General features: G+C 38.3%; 2 protein-coding genes across 2 annotated transcripts; one reads left to right on the forward strand and one right to left on the reverse strand.

Annotated features, from left to right (window-relative positions):
* Nucleotides 1-1302: 1302 nt before the first annotated feature.
* On the reverse strand, nt 1303-13184 carry LOC135468578 (alpha-centractin). Its single transcript, XM_064746914.1, has 11 exons — nt 13085-13184; nt 11381-11445; nt 10990-11065; nt 10123-10248; nt 9425-9549; nt 8768-8984; nt 8418-8510; nt 6057-6231; nt 5629-5690; nt 4590-4630; nt 1303-2908 (listed from the first exon to the last, which is right to left on the reverse strand). The coding sequence occupies exons 1-11, from the start codon at nt 13130-13132 to the stop codon at nt 2806-2808; spliced, it is 1131 nt and encodes a 376-aa protein (XP_064602984.1). The 5' UTR covers nt 13133-13184; the 3' UTR covers nt 1303-2805.
* Nucleotides 13185-14129: 945 nt separating this feature from the next.
* On the forward strand, nt 14130-25688 carry LOC135466585 (suppressor of fused homolog). Its single transcript, XM_064744140.1, has 12 exons — nt 14130-14288; nt 16104-16238; nt 17271-17422; nt 17882-18024; nt 18993-19078; nt 19346-19418; nt 19874-20066; nt 21006-21114; nt 21933-22076; nt 22814-22952; nt 23367-23435; nt 24531-25688. The coding sequence occupies exons 1-12, from the start codon at nt 14131-14133 to the stop codon at nt 24600-24602; spliced, it is 1473 nt and encodes a 490-aa protein (XP_064600210.1). The 5' UTR covers nt 14130; the 3' UTR covers nt 24603-25688.
* Nucleotides 25689-27399: the final 1711 nt, after the last annotated feature.

The following is a 27399-nucleotide window of genomic DNA, read 5'->3' on the forward strand; positions in this document are numbered from 1 at the left end:
CCAAAGAGGCTACAGCACAGAAACAGGACAGGTTGACACGGTGTCCGTATAATGAGACTGGGCAGGGTGTCATGTTGGGTGTCTTCAGCATGGTACTTCAGTGAAGGCAGAACTTTGTCGGCATAGACTCACCCTGTCACAAGACACAGTGTATGTACACACAAACACACCTAATGACTTGTAGTCACTTTATGACTGAAAAATTGTTTGGCACGACGAAAAAACTCAACCATGAATACATACATGTACATAATATCCCAAAATGAAACTACAAAACAAAGTACACATATATGTTTGCCAACTGCAGGAGTTTATTGACACGTTCACAGAGTGATACATCTGGCACAACATAGAATCCTGCTTACCAGATCGTGTAGACAGAGCTTACACTGGCTGAGGCAATACAGCTGAATGTCAACATAGAGAAGATTGAATTTCACCTACACTAGTTCAACCTTGGGTTATATAGTGTGTATTTAAGCATAATCTTGAAGCACTACTCTGTCAGACTGATGACAGTACACTTGTAAGAGATCCACCCACACCCAATGCAAATTTACCTTCATAATCAAATTATTCAGCTGAATGAATTGTGTTCAAACAGCTTATTTCAAAAGCAAAATGATGGAGGAATGAATGAGTGTATATCCAATCACCTGACAACTTGTTACCCAACCATAATGCTAAGTACATGTAATGACCACTGATAACTTTGGGGCACAAAACATGGAGATTCTATTATGGCCTTAACAATTTACTAAAATCCCAACATTTTAGACCACATCTCGACAACAACCAGTTCCAGCATTGAACAGAATGCACCATAACTTTACACTGTACCAAAGGAAATTCTTAATTTTGTTACATTTATATACAAGTTTCTTAAAAGAATTGAAATCAACTGTACATGGCAATTTATGGTAGATTTGAAACTGCCCTCGCCTACAAGTTGCTTAAAGCCCAAGACCTGATTGTTAAAAACTGTTTTAAGACAATATCAGATTTAACTGTTGGCCCGCATCCTCAATTTTGTATTCGGCCCAAAAATAACTGCATAGCAGTATATTAAAATATGAACTAAATCTACTGCATTGAATTCGGCTAAAATTTTAAGTATATAATATGACTTACTGCCAGTATTAGCTAATACGCTTTTGATCAACAGCGCCCTGCTCACAAACTGTGAACATGTTACATGTATTACGTCCCCTGCTTGTTTATCTTCATGTTTGTGTAACAGGTTATTCAGCACACATCTCAGTATTTTCATATTTTGGAAGTTCTTGTCAACACCCTCCCCCACCAAAGGTGCTGTTCCATTCACAAGGCTATGAACAATTCTTGAGGTTGCCATTAGGCAGTAGGTAACACAGAGAAAAATATCAGCCATTAGTATGTTCAGTAACTCTCACCTGGAATTTTGTTGTTGGATTCCCGTTTGCTTAGTCTGGTAGCTATCTTGACACCAGTTTTAAAAATCAATCTTATCTAGCAGATGTACATTGTATGTACACATCATGTGCAGTACATCGATCTTTGACACTGTAATTATCTTCAGCTCCATTCTTAATGTTAAAGAAATCAACAATCCTATTTGAACAAAGTTTCTGCTAACCCCTTGACTTTCTCTACAAAATAGCCTGCTTGCTTACATAAACAAGATTGAGGTAATCCCACAGATCTTGGGTAATTAGCCAAATTTATCATCATCAATATGCTCCTCGCGCTGCGGTTATTACTTATATCATTCTTATTTTATATAAGCCTGGAAGACTTATATAGGTAATAGCCGCTGCCAGAGGAGCTTGCATGGTAAACAACTTTTAAATACTGTTTTTCACCTGAAGTTTAGCATTTTTAAAGCAACACATTTTCCATGACTTTGACATATTCATCTACCTTAGAGGGCCACGTAGGAGTTTTTGTCTGAAGTTTGATGAATTCCTTATAAGAAAAAATTAAGTTCTGTCATCAAAAGTATCATTTTAAGGTCTTCATATGCTTCTGAAAGAGCATTTTTATACACCAAATTTTAGGTGAAATACAGGACTGGTTATGTGTCATATACTGCCAAACAAAGCCTCAATTGCACAGTGGTGTATAAAATGGCAGATCCTACAAACATGTCCTACCAAAGAGTTGACTAGCAGGCAAAATCCAGCAAAACAAGGAAATTTGTTTACCACTTCATTACTAAATATAATAAGTAACAATTGTGGTGTAATTATATCTAAGTACAAGCTACAATAATTTAAAGATTTCTGAATCCTTGTACCCAAAAATATGCTTAAAGTGAAATGCTACAAGGCATAATATATAATGCATGAAACAGAGAAACAGCACAAGTATCAACACTAATAAAAACATGTGAGTGCTCTCTGGGGAAGAACGACCTAGAAGAGGGAAATGAGATGGAATCGAATGACATGAGTTCTGACTGGAATTCAACGTAAGTGTAGGCAAGGTGCAAGTCACTGATGGAATATCGAGGAAATGACAAACATGATAATGTATGCTTCTCAATTTCTGCTGACCACATGGATATAAAAACTCAACAATAAATAAGCTATACAAGATTTACAAGAGAAATCTGTCCCCTGTTGATTTCAGGGACAACCCCAGCACTCAAGAAATTCAATAAAGAAAACGCTTTTCCATTGTCCAAACAATGTTCTTTGTTCTGCTTCTATTAAGTCCAGTACAGCCCAGCCTGCTGATTCGACCCATCTTCACTGCGGCCCAACAGCCATAGATGTCAGGGGAGAGTTACAGCCAAATTATATAATAATACCAGTAAGCAATGCGCTAAAATGTCTTCCTATGTACTGCCTTCACCCCATCTTCATCATACTCTCGCTTGGAGACCCACATCTTCTTAAACGTGTCAAGTGATGCCAAAATTGAACCACTGGAAATAAAGATAGAGTAGATTTGAAAGAACTTTATTTTATGAAATGAATGATTAAAGTTGAGGACCTTATTTATTTATTTATTTATTTGATTGTTGAATTACGCCGTACTCAAGAATACATGTATTTCACTTATACGACGGCGGCCAGCATTATGGTGGGGGAAACCCATGACCATCTGTTGCTGACAGACCTTATGACTGGAGAGGAAGCCAGCATGAGGTGGACTTGAACTCACAGCGACAGCATCGATGAGAGTTTAAGAACACATATGCAATATTTCAACCATACTGTAGCAAGTTATAGTGGAAGTTATGGCATTGTCCACATGGCACGTGGCCATGGCTGGAAATCCACATGTATTTGTATGTTTTAGGTTTGTATGCCACATGAATACACCTCAAGAATATTTCACTTATACTATGATGGTCCCTTTTATTGGTTGGGGAAACCAAAATGCACCAAGTAAACTGCCCACCTTTGCCAAGTTTACTATGTGACAAACTGTCACATCCCACATGTGCGAGTTTACTATGTGACAAACTGTCACATCCCACATGTGAGAGTTTACTACGTGACAAACTGTCACATCCCTCATGTGATATGCACATTTTCACCTTGTTGTGTGATATCAAAATTTACACACTGGCGCCAATGTTTGCAGCAGGTCTTTCATCCTCGTACCTACCGGTTTGCCAGCAGATCACAGGTGTTCAAGTGATGTGTACTGGGTGTTCAAATGACATATTCAGGTGAAATACTGATACTTGTCTCATTCATTCAACAGCATTTGAAATTGGATCTCTAAGTCTGTAATCTAGCTCTCTACCATCTGAGCTATTGGTACCTCATCTGGTACCTCATCTGGTACTGCTAGTATGAGCACTAGAAAACTGGTCCCGTTAAATCTTTCTATGGAAGCCAGGTCAGGCCATCATCATACCATCGTACTATCTTTTCTCAGTACACTTTTCAACAATAGCATCAAAGATAAAGATGTTTCCATTTTCCGTATAGCGGATTAAATTTTACAAGCTACTGGATTTATTTTCTCAAACAAATTTGTTATTTGCAATAATCAGAAAAAATCCATTAAAGTTTCTAAATGAGTTGTTTCATGTATCTGCTAAAAATTATTTATTTAAAGCAGTACATAATACATTGCTGGGATTTTTTTGGGCCTGTGGCATTTGTTCAGAGAAACTGCAGTGTTGAGAAATATCATTTTCCTTGAGTCCCTCAATAGAGATGAAGTTCTGCTGTTAAAAAGTGTTGAAGGCTATATAAACAGAGAAATTTGCTGCATTCTTAACACCTTTAGACCAACACCAATATCCCTAAAACATTACTGAAACACAGTTTTACAAGCCTATACAAGTCACATATGAATTAATTAAGGTGAATTTTAATATTCAGAAAAATTTGTCTGACTTTAGTTGCTATAACGGCAATTTGATGAAACAAATGACTCTTGCCAAATAATGAAACCACTCTATAAGTTAGTTACCGCCTTTGGTTTCACTGTCCAAGCTATAATATCACCCAGTCTTAGTCGTCTTTAGTCAGGGGTCATCTGAGTGATCTTGAGCACCTCAACCTCAGGCAGTAACTGTAAAGCATGCTATATTTAGTGGAAGGCACGCGATTACCAACCATTTCCAAAAATAAAAAGAACCTTACCCAATCCATGTTGAGTACAATCTTTCTTGAGGTGCAGATATCTGTCAAATGGAAATTTATAATAAAGATTCATAAAAAAAGGACCCTATGGTTCTTCAGTTTTTATACACATGTAAAAGGAAGAAAAATCAACTATTTCAGAAGCTTTCAGAAGTCTCCACAAGATTATATCCATACAGGGAAAGACAAATGACACCAGCATCATTATTGTAAAGTAATTGCGAACAAATGCCATTTCACAATGGCTGAGACCTCTCAGACAGATGAATAATTGTGACATCACCAGAGCCAACCACATCCTGGTCTCAAAAACAAACTTATATGCATTACGAATTAGAAAAAGTATTGACGCTACAATTTCTGCGACAAGATGGGCATCTGACCATATGGTGCGCATAGCTTGCACTAGTGAGTGCAAGTTAGTTTACAGAAAGCTGAATATAGGTGATGTGTTTAAAAATAGTAACAGCTGTAACCTAGGACAAACATTCACGGTTTGTATTGTTATGTCTACTGGACAACACATGCCAAAGGTCAATTCCGTATTTTCGTAATGCCTAGGTTACTTCCCTTGATGCAAGGTATCAGGGGAACTGTTCATTTGGAAGTACCACTGTGATGGAATTTGATCAACCACGGAATTCCGTCTTTTCGTAATACATAGGTTACTTCCCTTTGCAAGGATTTCACTCATAGTGGAAGCTATGAAACTTTAGCACTACAGCATATGTGGAGTTCACTTTGTAAGCTTCTCAAAGCACAGAAGCAAATTGCAATGATTCACAATTAGTTAACCTGAAAGAAATTATACAGGTGGATTAGTCACAGTTAACTTTTGTGGTTGATTCAATTCCACCACACCAGTACTTCCACATGCTAACAGCTTATTTTGCTACATGTACTGGGAGTCGTACCAATGAGAGTACAACATATAAAGTGGTGGTTGCTTGGAGAAGGCGGTGATGGATCAGAAGATGGATAACATCAAAGAATAAAGAATAACTGGCTGGAGTAAGATGAAGATGCCAAAACTACTTACCCTGATTTTTATGTCCTTAGGAGCTAATTTCCTCATTTCACTTATCAATCTATCTCCAAAACCTGCAACACAGAAACAATTTATTAGGTAAAGTGAAAATGTTAACAACTTTGGATGGGATCTAGCTTTATGATTCTCTCTTGGCATAACTAAGAGAGACGTTTCCGATGAGTTTACTTGTTTGATTGGTGTTTTATTGCCTTACTCTAGAATTTTTCAGCTACATGCTGTTAAATTCTAAATTCCGTGCTGTTACCAATTCATAACATTCTACTCTCAATTTATTTGGGTTTAATTTATTTAATTTACATTTCGCATATACTGAAGACATATACATGTAACTGTATCTATAGTCCACTGTTCAAAGCCTGTACAGTAGCTCTCAAACAATTTAGTAAAAACGAGTGTATTAACAAACAAAACCTTACCTTTAAATAACGTGGACCCTCCTGAGAGAACTACATTGTTAAACAGAGTACGCCGCAGGTCAACATCTGACTTCTGGATAGAGTAGCCTAAAACTTCATGGATGCCTTCACTTTCCTCTCCAATGAGGTCAGGTCTAAACAACAGCTCTGGGGCTCGATATTTTGCTGGTCCAAGCTGTAACATCCCAGAACAGAGTTGAGCAGACTAGACAGTAAGATGTGGTCAGCCTTTCCTGCTACACACCCATTATTTGCATACATGTACATAGTATGTGTGGCAGAATGGTATAATCTACAATGTAGTACGTGTGAACATGGCTTTATAAACACTGCTTGACAGTGTTCCATCCTGCCTTTACTGAGTAGAACTAGCCTGTGTAAAACAAAATACAATGGCCTACTTGGAATAAATTTGAAACTCTCTTGCTGTGTGCAAACCCAACTCTAATCTACATTCCCAATTCAAAAGTACAAACCCAACACACAAGCGCAACTGCCAAGTATACTGACTATGGGGTTGAGAAATATTTTGATATGCCATAATCAAGCTTACTTCGTCAGTTTCCAAATACACAAAGACCATTCGTAATGATCAAACAGCAGCTAACCTTGCAAAAAATTTCACAGGTGATTTTTTCACAGTTAATCAGTGTGATTACTGAAATTCAATCGCTTTGGTACTTCCAAATGCTGACAACACTGGATACATGTAGCTGCTACTTACTGCCAAGCTCCTGGACTTTGTTTCAAATAGTACATAACTATGATGTAACAAAAACCCCAATTCCGAAAAATTCAATGAGACTTACGAAAAAATAATGTCTACGATCCGCTTATAGGCATATTGCCAAAATTGTATTTACTTGCTCAATTACATGCCCAGTCATGAAAATGACATGTGTCATATACATGTTACCTGGATGTTTTCCTTACAAATGATACTTGATAGGATTACTGTCACAAAACTGTGTGGGAAGAGGAGACATTATGATGTCCATTTGACAAGCCAGAGGTAAGTGGAGTGAGTGAGTGCTTGAGGTTTAAAGTCATACCTGACAATTTCTTAGTCCTATGACGACAAAGGAATCCTTAGAGTGCATGCAATGTGCCTCCTTGTTGCGAGATGGATTTCCATTGCTCTTTTATTTAGCGCTGCTTCACTGAGACGACTTACCGAAGGCAAGTAAGGCGCCCCACCTGAGCTATTATACTGACACGGGTCAACCAGTTGTTGAACTATCCCCTTCATGGGCAGAAAACATGCATAGCGAAGCAGATGCACACACGATAGCCGCAAGCCTTGATTATAGCCTATAGAATTAATTTTTCTCCCTCGACTAAGAGGGCAAATTTGTCTTTCCATTTCCCATCCATGACGACTGATGAAATCATTTGGTAAAACTGTCACTTAAGACTAGTTGCCTGGTCTTGTCTTGTTAGGTTAATTTCCGTATCTTTTGGCTCACAGTTCCGAGATTTAAGTACACTGCACTCGCCATGACAGCACAAAGTTATTTTGAGCAGTGAGAAGGAAATACTTCTGCTGTGAATTTCAACAACGTTTCGACTTGGGAATAGATTTACGCTTGCAGACGTGGTGATAAAGGTTCTTTTCTCTTTAATGCCCTCCAGAAATCGGCAAGTGCTGCAGTTTGGTAGTGGATTTAATGGTCCTCTTCTCTCCGCAAAGCGCCTTGCAGAATGGGCCAACCATGTTTTTAATTCAACGATTAAACACTGAGGCAGGTAAATATCAGAAATCGTTGAAAAAGACCTCAACGTTTAATTCAACTGAACTAGCCCAAACCCTCCTGTTATGTAAAGCCCACCTACAGTGTACCAGCCCACCTCTTACGTACCACCCCACCTGTGGCGTACAAACCCACCTCTGGCGTATAAACCCACCTCAAGTGTACAAACCCACCTCTAGCGTACAACCCCACCTCTAGCGTACAAACCCACCTCTTGCGTACAAACCCACCTCCAGGGTACAAACCCACCTCCAGGGTACAAACCCACCTCTGGCATACAAACCCACCTCCTACGTACAAACCCACACCTGCCGTACAAACCCACCTCTAGCGTTCTAACCCACCTCTAGGGTACAAACCCACCTCTGGCGTACCAACCCACCTCTAGCGTACAAACCCACCTCTTACGTACAAACCCACCCCTGACGTACAAACCCACCTCTGCCGTACAAACCCACCCCTAGCGTACAAACCCACTTCTGGTTTATAAACCCACCTCTGGCTTACAAACGAACCTCTAGTGTACAAACCCACCTCTAGTGTACAAACCCACCTCAAGCGTACAAACCCACCTCTACCATACAAACCCACCTCTACAGTACAAACCCACCTCTAGTGTACTACCGTCAGGGAGGGAATACTGTGCCTTTTCCGTTTCCATACTTTCCTCCTTCAATGGGTTTTGTGACAAGTAGCAGGCTCTCTGAAAAGAGACATAATGTGAATAAAGAAGTTTACAAAGGGCCACACTGACATGGCATGCAAACTCCTATGTTCCTATACCGATGCTGATATATGGTTATCAGATTTAGATACAAAATGAAATGTATGAAAACCATTCAACTCACACAAAGCTTCATCACCTATCCACTACATTTATAATCCTGTTCTAAATATTTTAAAATGAAAAACATTCATTCAAAGACATGACATGAGTGTAGTCGGATGACATCATTTTACCTCCTTGATCATTCTGACAATCTCAAACTCTGCAGAGGTGTGGAAGCTGTGTCCCTCCTTCCTCAGAAGTAATCGGAGGTAGCGCGACACATCCCGGCCAGCTATGTCTGTCCTCATGATGCTGTGTGGCATGGCAAAGCCCTCATAAATGGGTACGGCATGGGTCACCCCGTCGCCAGAATCTAACACTACTCCTGTTGTGCGACCTGTTGCATACCTACACACAGAACAGTCACCATGATCACTGCATGATCAAGCTCAAAGTAAAACTTACTTCAAACATTAATTTTACCTATTTTGACATCAAAATTTTGGTGAGAAAAAAAAAACACGATAGTCACCAATGTTTATGGTTATACTGTGTTGTTCTTTGGCAACAATGTTCAACTCAAACTAAGGCCTTCTGTTGATGACCATGAAGTCACAAGTTATGAATTATTCTATATTAATATTCTACATATAATAACAGAAAACAAAACCATGGCTTGCTAGTAGAACTCTAATATCTGTATATTTAACTTGAATTGAAGATTCAATTTCAAGTTCATAAATTATCGAGGGAATAAAGAAGTGGAAGAGAGATTGATCTTTATGGACCTTTTTCATATCAGACTAAGCTTTATATACTAATGGCCACAGGTATAATAAAATACTCACAAACTCAATACCGCCTGCATGGATATAAATAAAGCTGGAACATTGAAGGTCTCAAAAAATATTTCTGCAGCTTTTTCTCTGTTTCTTCTGGGATTAAGTGGAGCCTCTGTCAACAACACTGGATGCTGAAACATACGTATACACTTTTAACAGAAGACATGATACCTTTGAGCATAGCAATACTAAAACAAACTTACACATTTCAAGAATATTACAACTGGTGCAATTTTACCAGTTTTAACCTTATTCAATATTACTTCCGAAATGTCCTCTTTTATCAAAAAACGAAATAAAACTTCCAAATTCAAGGGAGACTAGCACAAGGATTCTCAAAAAAGGTGTATTCTGGGATCACCATCTCATAATGATGGAAGACAGAGCATGGAAATTTACCACCAGTGTTAATGTTTGGTGTGTCTCCACATGGCCAGGGCTGTAGAGATGGGACAAGTTTCCATATTTGTCTTTGGAATTTGTTACCATTTGAAGCAGGACGAGTTTACTATGCACTTGAGAATTTACGAGTATGTTGGATGGATCTGAATTACGAAGCTTCTGCGGCTAATAATAAAGGTCGAGAAAAAAAGGCACAGATAAACACAGGGTTTAGTCTGCAGTGACATGAACCAATCCTAGATGGATGGACACGTGGTTCGCCTCATCATATAAGTATTATACATACAAGTACGTGTACAAACCTCTTCAGCAAATGTGTGCAGCTGATCTTTGGAGTAGATATATTGCCATATCCTCTCCATGTCGTTCCAGTCCCTCACTATGCCATGCTCCATGGGGTAACGGATGGTCAGCAGTCCTCTGTGTTCCTAACAATCACATGTTAAACACATTCTACACTTTATTTTTCATTAAGAAAAAACAAAACAAAACAAAAAAAAAGTCAAAATAACAAGACAATACGTATTGTAATGTTCTAGACTCTTAGTCGTCTGTGAATTCAATTATAACACTGAAGAAGTAAAGGCATGTCCAAATTTCAAATGCTTACTGGAATTTCCGATCCCCACGCTGGGATCTTTATCCAGTGAGCCACAACTTTTACTTCAAATAAAAAATATTTTAGTCTTATTTCATTTTATCTGAAATAAAAACTATTTATTTGACTGGTGTTTTACGCCGTACTAAGGAATCACTTATACGACAACGGCCAGCAATATGGCAAGAGGAATCTAGGCACAGCCTGGGAGAAACCAGTAACCATCCGCAGGTTGCTGCAGGCCTTCCCACGTCAAATAAAAAAATTAATTAACAGCATAAACTAGAATGTACAAATACAAGCTACCATTCAGATGTGGTGTACCTTGGTTAACATTACACCAGACTGGTTGCGTGTATTCACACGTTCCAGTTTACGCTATTTTTTATCTGAAATAAAAATAATCGAAATAGGACAGGATACAGCAAATTTCACTTAAATCCTTCAGTTTTAAGAAATCTCTTACTTCACAGCTTGGTTCTCTTCAGGGTGTTTTATTGTAAGCTCTGACATACATGTGTAAATGTACAAGTTACTCTTTCAAGTAACAAATGATTCAATTTCTACTTACCTCAGCTTTTGGTCCAAGAAAAATATCTCCTTCCAAAGCTCCAGCCATAACACGCACATGTTTGGGTCGCCCAATACTGACGGGGGAAAAAGCACAAAAAAAGCATATTCTCTTTCACTTGCTCAAGCATTCAGAGATATATAAAAAGGTTCAACATACATATTACAGTCTCAAGTACATGAAAAAGTTTTATTAGCGTCAGGACAAATCTTTAGCAAATAACATATTTCTACAAACACTGAATCTGTTACCGGTACAAGTATTGCATTTAAAAAGACAAAAAGATAAAATAAAATAAAATCAATAATAATAATAAAAAATAAATAAGTAATAACATATAACATACTATTAAAATATACTATAAAACAAAACAACTGACTCATAGTCTTACAAGTTTGGAAAGTGATGCTTTGGAACCTGGTCCCCAGCAAAGCCAGCTTTTATCACACCAGACCCCTGAAAGTTAAAAATAAATAAAGTGATATAAAGGGCAAGACAGCACCTGGCTAAAACATATTTCAGTCAAAAGCAGGATAGTCAAGCTTTCTAGAAAGTATCATACTTTATTATTTTAATGAGATTTCACTGAATAACACGTAGATCAAAATGACAACACTCCACAAATGGCTGGTGTGAATCGAGGCAGCCCTCTTGAGAATTTTATCCAATCCAACATTTTGCTGTCAGACTGCGTGGCCAAAGTTGTGACATAGCCTTTACCCAATCACTCCATGAAGTGACATATGATGACAGAGAATTACTGTAGAAGACATCATTTTGAGATTGTTCACCGTTCATTCATGTATGGCCGAAGGACCATTTCACAAAATGTTGTGGGACAGGTATGTATCATTTACGAACCACCACAGATGTAAAATCAGTTGATTTACAAGCCGTGTAATATTCAGTGACAGTATCACAATTTATGTCAGACAACAACATACAGCCCCAGCCCAAACCACATTCGTCTCCCCAGCAGACCTTTGGCCAACTTAGACACGCTGTTCAAATTATACAACTACACTTTTGTCATTCATGTTAACGTTTAGTCAGCATGCTGTTGCTAAATTACAAATATCAGAGTCAGTGGAAAATTCATTAGGGATGCCGAAGGTTAATGGGAGCACGGCATCTCATCAGGCAATGTTTAAAATTCTTATGACATAGTTTTTTTTTCTCTCTGAATTTATTAGAACTGAAGAATTTTTACATCCACGCTAACTGCTCTCATCTCAGAAGCCACCACTTCAAAACTGAAGCATTAAATTTAGCTACACCCAAATGCCTAGATCAGCCTCAGTGGTGGTTAGATTTATTTCTATTTTTGACAGAACTAAGCTTGAATCCAGTTGTACAACAATCCTATTGTAATTTTGTAAACATTTAACAGGGGTCAGAATTACCAGTATCAGTAAAACCGCTCTGGAGACTACGACCTGAACCAGGATTGGAATACCCCAGCCATGCATCTGAAGAGCTGAATAACTTATATGGTAAATTCCCATAGATTGACTATTAGTCTAGGTACATTATGTTCCCAAAAACACACATTTTGGGGTCTATTAGGTCTCAGTAAGAGACATAATAACCGCAAAAAATCTCGAACCATGATTTCTTTGAAAATAAATTCGCCCCTTGCCTGCTGCAGAATCTGCATAGGATGGGTCTTCTACTGGATGATTAAAGAGGACGCTTGCGTCCTGCACCACTTGCAAAAGAGTAAGGGAATTTTAAAACTGAGGTTGCTGTCGCATGGTAGACTGATGTTAATTCATTGAAGAACCTGCTTTTCACAATGAACATCTGAGAAGGGGCTCTGACTAACACAATGCTCATGCTAGTCTTTGTAAATGACTAGAGGAAGAGACACATCAGTAGACAGAGCTAAATTAGATCAAAAACAAAGACTGGACAATGACATGAAACTGAAAGCAGGATTCTGATGTAGGATAGCTTCGTTGTTGTTGTTACACAGCAGCAACAGGATGAGTCAGAACCGAAGATGATCAGCAGCTTCTGCAGCTGGGGTGCAGCTAGGTGCAATTTGACTCTATATGCCTTGCAACATACAACAGCTGACAGTAGAATCACTTACATTGTCTATGACAACGGGCTGGTTGGCGATAACATCATAGGACTCCATTTCTTTTACACTCTGGCAGACGTTTCATTTACCTTTACAAAGTGATTTTCTTAACCGGAAGCGCTAATGACAGAGCCTCCCGGGTGAACTGCCTTATGGGTATTTGCTGAAAGGGTACGCGCAACTGACAACAGCCGTCTCTCGCAGCCCGCTAATCTATCTCCGTAAACAAACAGAAATGCTCCTTGTTATTTTTTTTTTTTTTTACTACATTACCAAGTTTAAATAAGACTAATAAGACTAAGTTTAGTTAGGGCTGTGAGCTCTATACTAACTATATACCCCTAAAGTGGTATAGTCCAGCACCTAGCTCCTCGTTATCTCCCTTGTTCTACATGTCAGTTGGGTCAAGGGTCTGGACTATTTGTTTATTTGATTGGTGTTTTACGCCGTACCCAGGAATATTTCACTTATACGGCGGCTGCCATCATTGTCTCTGGACTGAATTGGACAAATAAAGAAAAAATATAGAAACTGAAAAAAGAAATGTAATCAAACAAACGAAACATGAAAAACTGGATAAAACATAGCAAATATCTTATTCAGCATATGGGTCGTCCCGATCTAGGCCCGGGACGTTAGTTTGTGCATTGAGAAACCCAGAGTTGGCAGACACTTGACCCTGATTAACATGTAGGTTGTTAAAGCAAGGGAGGTAATAAGAGCCTATGCTGCCCGAGTGCCGTTTGGGTCTACTACCGACGGCCTTGTGTGAAATAGCAGGCTGTTAACCTTTATTTACTGGGTGGTCTACTGGATGCTATTACTTTTGGTGCGCGCGTCTACAACATTTCATGAATGCTTTAATCGTGGCTTTAATAAATCACCACAAAGACTAAAGTGGCTGTCTCTTTTATTATGTATAAACATTTTGTTGGAGGCAGAGTGATTTTTTAGGGGCACAAATTCTTTGTTAACCAATGTTACAGTTCAAGTAAATCAAATACCAAGGGGGGAGCTAGTCTGGCCACTTGTTTCAACAGCCTTCTAGGACAGAAATGGAGGAACGAGAGAACGTCTTTTCTCAGTGTTTTTCCCAGTCACAGATGACCTTACCCATTACGCCACCAGGTCTCGAGTCGATTTATTCAGCATGCCGTCGTCTTTACCCAGACCAACCAAATCCTCTTCAAGTGACAGCTTTAGTTAAATACTGGTAAGGAAAAACAGGGGCCCTTTACACCTGATGGGCATTGTTTTGGTTATGTCTGACCGCTTGGCAGACTCTTAGTCTAGGGGTAGCTGGCACCCATTTCTCTCTGTGTGGTGTGCTCAGAGCAGAAGACCACACATAGAGTCTAGTGGCTTAGTTTTCAAGCTTTTCTTTCAATGTCTTTCTCTCTTTAAGCTTTTTCTTCAGCAAAATTATTACGACAACGGTTGCCCATAAATTAATGACTGTTGTCTTCCCCATACTCTGTTTCTTACACTAGGGGTATAGACAGTGTTGGTACAGGCAGTGAGACATTATCAGTGGACATACCCCCCCCCCCTGCCTCTGCCCACCCTCCCTCCTCAGATAATTTCCCGTATAGGCCATTTTCATAACTCTATGACTTTGTTCTTTATCAGAAAACCAATGAAGATTGTGGCTTACAGACTAAAACTACTTTACAAAGTCATATGCTCCACTGGTATTCGTCAGCCATAGACCGACAACATGACAACATAGGTGGCATAATCGTCTGAATGCTATTTATGCAATACATTTAACAAGGTACATTACTTCAATGCCTTGGACAAAAGACCCAACTGTGCATAACGGCATAAAACACGGAAAAAGATTCCAATCTCAACCAAATGACATTTGTTTGAAAGCTGACACATTAGGCTTTACATTGGTGTATGGTAGGCAAACAAACATCAGTGAGCTTTTGAATGAATGTCGTTTGGTTGATTTTGGACTATTTTCCCGTGTTTTAGTTTGGTCTTCTGTGCGAGACATTGAAGCTGTATACCTTGTAATATATATTAGGTATAAATAGCATTTGGACTATTCTACCACCTATGGCTGACAGTTGCATTTGACGACTTACCCCCTATTAACATCTGATAATTTCAAACCAGAATACAATGAGCATACCAAAGTTGGTGTAAACCTCTTCGGCTAAAAGATCATTGCCTGGCTTTAATGTGGAATATATTGTGTTTATTTACATGATGAATGAAATAGTCTCATCATCAGCTGTCAAGACTCGAGTTTTCTGGTCAGTTTAAAACTGAGACCATCTTAAAACCATAACCCAAACCGGACGACCCTGCACATTAAAAAACCGAAAGGAACTTGAACTGTAACATGTGTTTTATTCCAATAGAGTGACCCAAACAGTCACTCAGAGGGATTCTAGTAGCATAACTTCTTAATATGAACCTCATTTTACAGCATCAGCTGAATTTGAAATTATAGTTACTCTGAATCATTTTTAATAATTTTGCAGTCAAATGTATTTACTGGAAGTGCCACAGTGAATGGCAACCCTGAAGTTGTAACTACCCATACACCAGGTTTTCTCAGAATTGTTTCTCCTGCCTTCCCTCTTTTATACTGAATTGGAATATGACTTTCACAGACTAATTAGAATAAAAATACTACAAAATGAATTTATAAACATTGCTAAGGATACTAGATCACCTTAGGTTTGAAATTGTTTGCCATTTTTTTGTTTCCTAAATTTCCTCTTACTTAATGATGAAAAGCACATTGAAATTGTAAATACCTTAACTTTGACAGAGCATATACATGTACCTTGTTGTGATCCAAGATGTTGTGTTACTGTTTTGCACTGATGAGTAATGTGACTTGAGTTGAAGTTGTGTGAAAGTGTTCTCAGTACTGTTATCATGTTGACATTACGACTCTAAAATGTGAACTAACTGAAATAATGTTGAATGTTGTGATGCGATATCTCAACCATACCAACAGGAAGCACAGAGGTGACTGATGTTTTCTTTGTATTACATGTACATGCAGGCTTGGAGGGCCAGACCCCCTGGATTACATCAGCATGTATGCTAACCCTGGGGATACTGACAGGGGCATTCCTCCACACTGGCATTACATCAGCTTTGGTCTATCAGATCTTCATGGAGATGGACGAGTGCATGAGTAAGTTCAACATCTGATTTCCATGACATAATAAATTTTACCACTTCTTCAATCATTACACCATGTCTGTTCATTATAATTCAATTCTTCAACCTGTTTTCGCCACAGTATGGCTGAAATATTGCTGATGTGTTGATAAGACATAATCATTCATCGATTCTTCAACCTTTTCAAAAGTTAGCAAGGTGTTCATTTAAGCATATTCTGAATGCATTTTTGTAGAGACTGATAAAATTGTACTTTTTGTCCTGAACTCGGCCAACCCAACCAGTGGAGTTTTTTATCTTCAAAATCATATGGAAGAAGTGCATAAATTGCACTGAAAGTTGCTCTTTCTTATGCAAAAAGGTTGAGGAATTAGAGTAAACTTTTACTTGTGAAATTCTTTTTTCAATCAGCCTTTGTTTCTTTGAGCTTGTTTTCTCCTATTAGTTATTTTGTGCGTTACTGCTTTCATGGTATCATCATGTCATTACACACACATACTGTAATACATACCATGGTGATGCACATCAGTAGTGTATAATGCATGAAGATGTACTTGTTACTTTATCCGCTTCGGGAGCGGTAGATCCAGGATCAAACTTTGGTCGAGTCAAACCTAAGATTTTAAAAGATGAAGTTGTAACTCCCTCGCTTGGCGTTCAGCATGAAGGGGATAGTGCAACGACTGGTTGACCTGTATCAGTATAATGGCTCGGGCGGGGCGGCTTACTTGCCTTCGGTAAGTCGTCTCAGTGAAGCAGCACTAGATAAAAGAGCGGTGGAAATCCGTCCTGCAACAAGGAGGTACATTACATACACCCTAATGATTCCTTCGTCGTCATATGACTGAAAAATTGTTGAGCACGACATTAAACCCCAAGCACTCACTCACCCACTTGTTACTTTAGTAGCCACATGCTACCATTTCCTCCACTGGCTTTGTGAAATGGGTACCATGTATGTTTCATCATTTGTTCACCTGTTTTAAATTTATCTACAAGTTTATATGCCAACATTTTATTCCCATGTAACTGTTTCATTCTCTAGCCCCCACTACAGAGGCTCGTCCGGTAACGAAGGACCAAGTGGGTTTGGGTTTGAGCTAACCTTCCGGCTCCGACGAGAACCCAATGAGTCCAACCCTCCCACCTGGCCTGCAGCTCTGATGCAAGCTCTTTCACGCTATGTTTTTCAGTCTGGTGAGACAAATATAATGTTATGCCATATGACAGTGAATGACTTTAAACTTAGCTTAAATTCTCAACAATTTTGACTACAGAATGGTGCCTGATCTGAACAGTGTTCTGTTATAATTTGTCAATTTTGTATGTCCCATACCTGAAAAATAGATTTTAGTCTTTTAAATCTTGTAAATAAATCATGTATCTAAAGATAAGCTTTATATCTCAACTTTATTGCACTTAGTGAACTTAGTGAATGAGCAGTTTGTGTGGCAGTTTTTTAGCCATAACATATCATGATCATGTGTAGTGGTTCACCCTCCCTGGATGTCAGTGAGTACTGTGTACAACACATGGTTGTGTAAGATCATGTCATGTTGTGTTGGCAGATAACACCTTATGTAGTGGTGACCATGTGGGAGGGAGGGTGAGCCATGACACAGGCTTGTGTATGATCATGTCATGTTGTGTTGGCAGATAACACCTTATGTAGTGGTGACCATGTGTCGTGGCACGCCCCTTTGGATGGCAGTGAGTCTCGTGTACAGCACATGCTTATGACAGAGGATGCTCAGCTACAACCAGTCCTCTCTCCATTTGGAACTGTCACTTTTGTACAGGTAATATTTTAAAATCCCAAGCATACTATTAATACATTTTTAACTGTACTTTATTAAGTTAGCTCGAATTTTGTATCAAATAAAATTCTTCCAAAGCAGTGATATGCATTAGGGGCGTACAGGCTTAAGTATACTTAAAAAATTAGATCATACGCTTCTAAAATTAAAACAGGGTGTACATGTGAGATTCCAAAGACACAGTCCTGTCAAATTCAGAAGTAAATCTGCACAGTGGAGCATGTGTTCTGCACCATGTGTTTTCAGACACATGGATAATGCCTACAGTGATATTTGTCTTTGCAACATTGTCTACTGTTTGCCTAGAAGAAGATGATGATTTGGGTTACTATACTGCCAGTTTTTGCTACTGTATTTCACAAAATTATCTAATATCCATCTAATTACCTAATATCACTACCAGATTTCTGGTTTCTGTCATACATGAATCGTAGGGAGCCTCTGTGGCTCATTTGGTTAGCGCGCTAGCGCAACATAATGACCCAGAAGCCTCCCACCAATGTTGTCGCTGTGAGTTCAAGTCCAGTTCATTCTGGCTTCCTCTCCGGCCGTACGTGGGAAGGTCTGCCAGCAGCCTGCGGATGTTCATGGGTTTCCCCCGGGCTCTCACCGGTTTCCTCCCACCATAATGCTGGCCGCTGTCATATGAGTGAAATATTCTTGAGTACGGCGTAAACGCCAATCAAATTAATAAATAAATAGACAAATCGTGTACAGTGTAATATGTGAAAGTATTATCCAGGGTTCAGCTTGTGAGGTATACGTATACCTGTGATTTCCCATAATGGGAAGTGCTGGCTGGTGTAGTGGCTGTGTTATCAGGTATTGGGAGATACCCTGTGGAGTATAGTAGCCAGTGTAGTGACTGTGTTATCAGATATGGGGAAATACTGGTTGGTGTAATGACTGATGCAATAGCTATATTGTATGTGTGTTTTCTGTGTTATCAGATAGTAGGGGTGTGTGAGGAAGAACTGAAGGCAGCACAGCACTGGAATGGACCCGGGGTCATAGAGTTACTGCGCTCCACACCTGTGTAAGATACTTTCTATCCATGTACTGGATGTTTGATTCTTGTACAGTTAATCTCACGTTGCTGCTAAGAACACTCCCATTGTTATCTGGCCCTCTCAATAAGCAAGGAAGGATGGCTACTATGATGAAAAGTATTTTTTGAACTCAATGTAATGATGGAATTTGTCTCAACAATCAGTCAATCAGTCAATAAATAGTGTGGTTTCTGCTGATTCATCACAAACATTCACCTTTGTCAGTCTGTATTTGTTCATGTTTTATGGTGCAGTGCTGGTGGGCCCTGGTTGATAACAGACATGAGACGAGGCGAGACAATATTTGAGACAGATCCATCATTACAGGTAAGACATTCTCAAGAATAATCAATAAGATTCATGCTGCAGTTCAACTGTGGGAGACTTGTCGTTTTATAACAGGGCTAAATATTACCATGGTGTGAGACGATAGAGCTAGAGCTGCGTGCTTTTCGACAGACATTCATTCTCCATTGGCACAAAATGTGCATATTTATTTATTTACTATGACTGGTGTTTTAGCCCGTAATTAAGACTATTTCACTTATATTATGGCAGCCAGCATTATGGTGGGAGGAAATTGGGCAAAGCTCAGGGGAAGCCCATGACCATTCGTAGGTTGCTGGAAGACCGTCCCACTTACGACCAGAGAGGTGCTAGCTCACTTGCCACCTGGCCATTGAGGCCACCCTGTCTACTCTATTTAGTTTGAGCTGGTGTAACTACTGACTTTTAACCTATTTTTCTAGAGATGAGAGTTTGGCTGTGTGGACTAATTACAGGAACGTGTAGACAGTGGAATCGAGCAGGAAGGTTCTAACCTGAGCGGAGTGAGCAGTAGATGTTCCTGGGAAGAGACTGGAGACTCTGACAATCTGCACCCAGGCCTCCACGAGGAGGACAAGGAAAACAAGTTCATTGACGGAGATCGCAGAGGCAGCAATGAAGTGGAAAGACCACTGATATCAGAATACGGTAGGCTGTGTGACAGGCTGAAATACCATGATACTCATGAACAAGGGTGGGTTTAAATAAATGAACTAATATTTGGTCCAAAAAATAGAGCATTTTTAGAGACAAGTAGATGTAATACAATATTACGTTTGGTGCTGAAACTTTTCCGGCATAGCTTATGTCCTATCTACAGTGCCGGTGGCGTCCAATAACAGGGTAGCAGTGTTGAACAAAATGTTAGGGGTGGTGGTGTTTTGAAAAGTACTGCATGTATTCAGTTCAGATTTTCCACACATGTAGAGCACAATAATCTGAGAGGGATGTTCCATCATTGATTGGCCATGGGAATATTACATACTGAAAATTACAAACTTCAAGACACGGTATTGTGTATTGGTCAAGGTTGAGGTAAATGTTAGAGGTGGTATCTCAAAAAATGCTGCATGTATTGACCAGAAGTTTTACAGACCTAGAATGCAAAATAACATGTTGGGAATGTTCGATCATCAATGCTATGTATACATATTACTGTAATTACTGTATATTATCAGATTCACAACTTTAGCGGGTATGTGATGTTTACAAACCCATAGTTCTGTTTGAAACAGACAAAACAATTTATTTTGAAAGAACATATTTTATGTGTATTATTAGCTAGAATAATCGATTCAGAGACGTTTACAACTTCACTAGTGTTCTTCACCATCTCTTATTTGTAGTAATACTTGTTTTTAGCAATGATATATCCAGTAATTACATGTAAGTTTTGTATTAGGTGATTTGGTAGCTTAAAACAACTTTTTTTTTAACTCTAATTTTTTTTTCTTTACCATAATCACATCCCTGATTCAGTATTTTATGCTTTGAGCTTATGTATTGCTACCAAATTTATCTGTTTTTTCTGCAAGCTTTTGGTACACTGTACTAAATGGATGACTTTTGCTTTTGATTTTTCTTCAGAGTCTGAACAGATTAAAGCTGCTCTTAAGAAAGGATTAAAAAGTACAAAACCTCTCCCCCCTGTCAAGTCTGAAAGGAAAGACAGCTCTGACTCCTGTACCATAGACCAGTATGTCCATACCTGTATATACATGTAGTAATATGTACTAAATCGGTAAAATTAATCATTCCAAGGGAAGTAATTCTGCTACGTGGTTTGTTAATTACACTTCAATATTTTCATAATTCATACAATTATCTCTATTTATTTGATTGGTGTTTTACACCGTACTCAAGAATATTTCACTTATATGACGGCAGCCAGCATTAGGGTGGGAGGAAACTGGGCAAGACCCGGGGGAAATCCACGACCATCCGCAGGTTCCTGGCAGACCTTTCCACTTACAGCCAGTATTGACTTTAATTAAGTACTAAAGCAAAATGGGACTATGTGAAATGTTGCTATTTAAATTTCCCAATGCTCAGAAGCAAATTCAAATGATTCAAATTTACAAGAAACTTTACAGATGAATTATTCACAGTTAATATCTTGCCTCTACCAGTTATTTGATAAATCCCCTAACAAAGCATTACCTACATTGATGTATTACCTTAATTTCCGTAGGCTTAGGCCAATATCGAGGCAGGACAAAGAAACCTGAGTAAACTTCCAGCTTCAGTACATACAAGTACATCATCATGTACATGTACATAGACTGGCTGATAAAACAGTTCCATGTAAACCTGTACACTGTTGTTGAGATACACTGTTGTTGAGATACATTGTTGGTGAGATACATTATTGTTGAGATACACTGTTGTTGAGATACACTGTTGTTGAGTTTAGTTGAATCAGATTGCAGTTCCACATCCTGGGAGGATTTGTGAAATATTCACAATATTGAAACATCTTTTGAACTTCTCTCAAAAATTCCTGTGTGATTTCAGCAATCAGAACACATCAAGGAAAGAGTCATTTGACAGTACAATATCTTCTGAGGGCCCATCTGAGCTGATGAGAACTCGCACATTGGACACAGTTCATTTGAAATTCAACCTGGAGGCAGCCTCACTTCTTCCTTTAGCTCTCAAGTGAGTATCTTTTGAGCTTCCAAGTAAGTTAATCTTCTTGAGCTCTCAAGTAAGTTTAAGTTGAGGTCTCAAATAAGTTTTTCTGGCTCTCAAATAGGATTGTCTTCGCAAGCTCTGAAATCCATTTATTTTGTTGAACCCTCAAGTGTATCTTCTGGAGTTCTCAGGTAAACATGTCTTTTTTTATACACTCACATAAGTTTATCTTGTTGAGGGTTTACCCTGCTAGTACTGTTATGAGAGAGATTCTGTTGTGGTTCTTATGTCTGCAAATAGGATTTTAACTTGTTTGCTGGTTAGATTTGCTTTTATGATTTTTTTCAAGGTGAAATGTTGGGATTTCGTTCAGCGATAAGAGTGCTATTTCACATAGTTCATAGATATCAGTTTTTTTTATTAAGTTTTTGTTATTTTACACAGGACATGTATAGTAAACTTACAGTATACATTTCTATATTTGGTAACAATAAGGAAGAATTCAAAAAAGAATTCATCATCACTATAAACATGAATATCACTGTCATCCAGAACATCATGATTATTGCTACCGTAAACAGAAGGAAATAACATAAGACAGCATATAATACATGTATGTCTTAAGCATAGTGCAAACGTTTGTTAGTCTTTTGTCAGATATGAATGGACGTACTGTACAAGTTGAATATCAGTTTTAATTTATGGCTCTATGTTCTGCGAGTCATGGTGGTTGACCACTGTTTGTTTGCTCGTGTTTACAGAGGCAGATTGAAACATGGCCGACACTTTACATTTAAGAGTGTGTTGAATGATGTAGCAATAACTCTGGTGTCCACTAGTGTGGTAGGCTCCATAGCTGATGAACACCACCCCTATGCAGCACATGGACCTTGGCTACAGGTAACTAATGGTCTGGTTTACAGGTGACAGTTCGTGTTGTGAGTTGGACAGGGTTAGTGAGTTAGTTAGTTAGTGAAAGTATTGAGACACACAACCTGCAGATGGCCGTGGGTTTCTCCCAGGCTCTGCCCGGTTTTCCTTCTAACGAAAAAAGGTATTTTCAGATAATAGCTTCATTGGTCTCTGTCGAATGATGCCTACTTTATTTTTACAGTTTTTTTCCCTTCAACAGTGATATAGATTCCATACATTTCTGATAAATGTTTACCATCTTACTGTCTTTTTTGAAAGTATAAATTGGTCTTGCGGAAGTCTTATATGTGTCTGTCATGAGAGACTAGACATGTCAGAAAAGTTTGAATGAAATGTCTCTTAGTGACCTGGTGAATAAGTTTAAGTTATTGTGTGTGTCAGGTGCTGCTGACGGATGATTTCCTGGAGGAGATGATGATGGAGTTAGATGAGCTGGCCAGTGTGGATGAGGTCAGTACCACACAACGTCAGCCCAGAGGGCAACATTTGTCCTCATTTCAACACTCCGTAATGGGCAACCTTCCCCACCTGAAGTAATTCTGGTCCAAGTTGTGTAGTCTGTTGCTCATTGTGGACTTAGCAACAAGGATTTGTAGACAAACTGGTAACGCAGTACACCTGGAGCCCGATTCAGCTTTGCACGCGCCCATTTAGAAAAGAAAGGAAATAATATTTCAGTAATGTAAATGAAACAAAAAAACCTTATTCAGTGAACTTCAGATGTCTAGTTTAAGAAGATTTGTCACAAATGATGTTGTTGCTGAGGATGCTTTCACTCACAGTGAAATGCACATTTTGATGATAACAACATTAGGTTGTACAAATATCTAACCATCATTAATAGTTAAATCTAGTTGTTTTCAAGAAACATATCTTGTTTTCATATCAAATGATATGCCCCAGGTAGTAGAAAAAAAGATACACAGAGATAACCTTCCTTGTTGAATAGGCCAGTAAGAGGCAATCAGAATGGTTCAGATAGAAAGGCTGACTGCTGATTTGGGAAGTACTAAACACCGACACATACAGCTATTTTGTGTCCAAGTGGTTTACAGAAGATGTGGTGAAAATTATATGGATATGAATAAAGAATGGATTATGATCTTGAGAACTAGGCATGATTAAGGCCCCAGGATCACGGTGCTGTTTTAGACTTCTCAGCCTAATTTTTAACTTTGAAACAGTTAACTGCGTTCAAAATGATGACTTCGTTTACAAAGGATTTTTATTTTAATATGGAGAGTTGTGTTAGAAACTGTTGACTGAAATGAAAATTAGTGTTCGACCTCAGATTAAGAGTTAAGGGTGACTTAAGTCTATTAAGGAAGGCTTCATGAGCCTGAACTTATTCTATATTGTACAGTAGACAAGAGAACAATTTCTATAGCAGGTGCAAATTGTGTACTTCAGCAAAGTGTAGTTCTTGTGTTACCTTGAAGGAGAGTTTGTATGAACTATTCTATGAACAGTGTCTCATTGTGGTAAAAACAGTGGTACCTTGGATATTGACGGTCTCATGTTTATATCATTTGGCCTATGTTTCAGATAACCAGCCCCAAGATGTACAGTTGGCCATCCAAAAAACTTACAATAACTGTCCTTCCTGATGAGTTGTAACATTGAGGGATTATCTAATGTGAGGACCTCATCTTCCACTGACCGTCCTGCTGTGGCCTGGCTCACCACTCTCATCAGTCTCCAGGCGCTATTAAAGTGTTATAACATGTATCAGGTATTGCAAAAACCAGACAATGTACGACACACAGAGTTTGTGTCAACATTTACTTGTGTCTTACCCATAGCTTTATCATTGCACAGTTTTAGACTTGTTGCTTCCAGAGGAGGGTTTTTTTTTTTTTTGACATTTGGTGTTGAATCTATCCGTGAAAAAGAATTACAGTTGTAGTTTATCTGTTATTGTGTCTGTACCTTGAGCGTTTCAGATGATGTGATTTGAAGTCTGATGGAAGCAATGAAGGAACATAGCTTTAAACGTGGCAGTGACATTAACATGTGTTAGTTGTACAAGGTACATTCTCATTCCAGACGGGCTAGTGAGATTGCACTAGATTATGCGCCACAAAATTTTCCTACTTCCAATTTCATCTGCCAACTCTCTTATCTGACCTGATATGACACACACCACACCAAACATAAGCCAAGGGCTAAATCACTGTTTACTTTGGAAAAAAAAAAATTGGCTGATGGCTTTTGTTAACATTTCATTTTAAGTGCAAACGGGCCTGGAAGTAGATGGGTAGCATGAGAACAAAATTGCTCAATCTTTGAATGGTGAATAATATTGTGTAATTTCTGGAGTACTGATCTGATTCATTAAAAAGGCTATACCACAGACTTTTTTTGCCCCCCAAAAAATCAATCAGCACCAATGAAGCTTTTCATATTATTTTAGAATAGCCCAAATAATTACCTTTCACAAAAGATCAGCGTCGTTTGTGCTCGTGTTACTGTTTAAAATTGGTGATAAAATTCCCAAAAGCCAGTCACATTATAACTTTTCAAACTTAAGAATCATACAGAAAATTTGATTTATTTAGTGAATATTAAGGATTTTTTCGCCAAACATCTCCAGTTCAGCCTCTGTAAGTGGTCAGCAAAATTCAGTACAGCATTAAGGAAACAAGGCTGAAAGGACTTTTACATGCTATTAGAATGCACTGTTTCATGCTATTAGAATGCACTGTTTCATGCTATTAGAATGCACTGTTTCAACCGAATGTTTCACATTGGGTATTTTATTACACAGATGACTTGTTTAATTATGACTTCATAGCCTAAATTTACTTCTTAGGAGTTATTTTCTGATATTTTAATTTGATGACCTCTATAATATTTCTGCGAATTAGCAGCTCTTATGTGTGAGGGAATGGTGGGAAAAAACGCACTTTTTGTTGTGTTACAAATATAGAAAATTGTAAATTTTGTCGTAGACTTCATAAAGTTATGAAGTACATATATTGCATTATTAAGTCATCATTTATACGCAAACCTAAATGTACTTAAAGATTTAACATTGGCCCTTTTGTTATTGTATGATTTGTAAAGGTAATTTTGATTATCTGTGAGATTTCATATGAATTGTATCCTGCACAGATAATGTAGGAATTGACATTGGTGCTTGTAATATGAAGTCTTGTCTGTGAGATGTTCAGTCTGTATAAATGACTTGATACAAGGTTTACTTTCTAAGTGAGAAGAATACAGTGTCTATTTTTTTTTTTTTTATAAACCATATGTTAACTATTTATGATTAATTCATTCAAAGAATAGTGTTAGTAAATGATAATTTTGTGAAGTACTCTTACGCTAAACTTATAGATGTACGTGAACATTGCTTTGAAATTAGGTTAAGCTCTTCTTTAAACCCTCAAGAAAGTGTGCAGAGCTTAAGCACAAAGTTCTTGTGGAATGTATATCCCTAATTCCTCAGTATTTTCGCATATGAAAGAGCAACTTCCAGTGTGATTTATGTACCTTTTCACTTAGATTTTCGAGATAAATCTGCATTGGCTGTGTTGCCCAATTTCAGGGCCTCCAAGAAAGTATAGTTTTATCAGTCTACTCAGAATAATGCCCTCGGAATATTCTTGAATAAATATCTTGCAAACATGCGAAATGGTTGAAGAATTACAGTAACACTGGCTCCATGTTTTTCATGGAATATCTTCACTACGTTAGTAATTTTTGCAGCAATTAGTTTAATATTAAAGGTTCATTTCCACTTGAAATATGGAAACAGTTACAAGTGAATGTTACACTTGTCATGAAGACTATATCTGAAGGTTTGCTCGCAGGTCAGGGGGTGTTAAATGTATTTATTTATTTGATTGGTGTTTTACGCGGTACTCAAGAATATTTTACTTATACGACGGCGGCCAGCATTATAGTGGGAGGACCATCAACAGGTTGCACGCAGACCTTCCCACGTAGGGCCGGAGGGGTGTTATAACCACATCTCATGCTTCTGATTAGTCAAATGAAAGTTTTGCCCTAAAATTGCCCCTTTTTTGGACAATTACATGTATAATATCGTATAATATTACTGTTGGGGCTGTTACTTTCTCTTTCCCTTCCAAACTATCCCCAAAACACTTTCCTATTAAAGATCATTAGAACTCTGAGAGTTAGGGAAAACGAGCTAGTTGGTCGTGGATAAATTTTAGATCATTTGCATTTTATGAAATAAATGTGTTGGGTGGATATAGCACATGCAATAAATCTTTAAAAGGTATGTGTCATTTTTGTTTGGTGGAGCTGCATAAGCAATATAGAAAGCTTTCCCGCAGTTTTCTATATCTTCGTTGCGTGTAATGTTTATACTTGACTTCATCTGCTAACTGAAAATGTTTTAAAGTTACATAACTTATTTAATGTAAGAGTGTGCCGATGAAAG

This window comes from Liolophura sinensis, chromosome 6 (genome assembly GCF_032854445.1).
Source record: "Liolophura sinensis isolate JHLJ2023 chromosome 6, CUHK_Ljap_v2, whole genome shotgun sequence".
Taxonomy (NCBI): domain Eukaryota; kingdom Metazoa; phylum Mollusca; class Polyplacophora; order Chitonida; family Chitonidae; genus Liolophura; species Liolophura sinensis.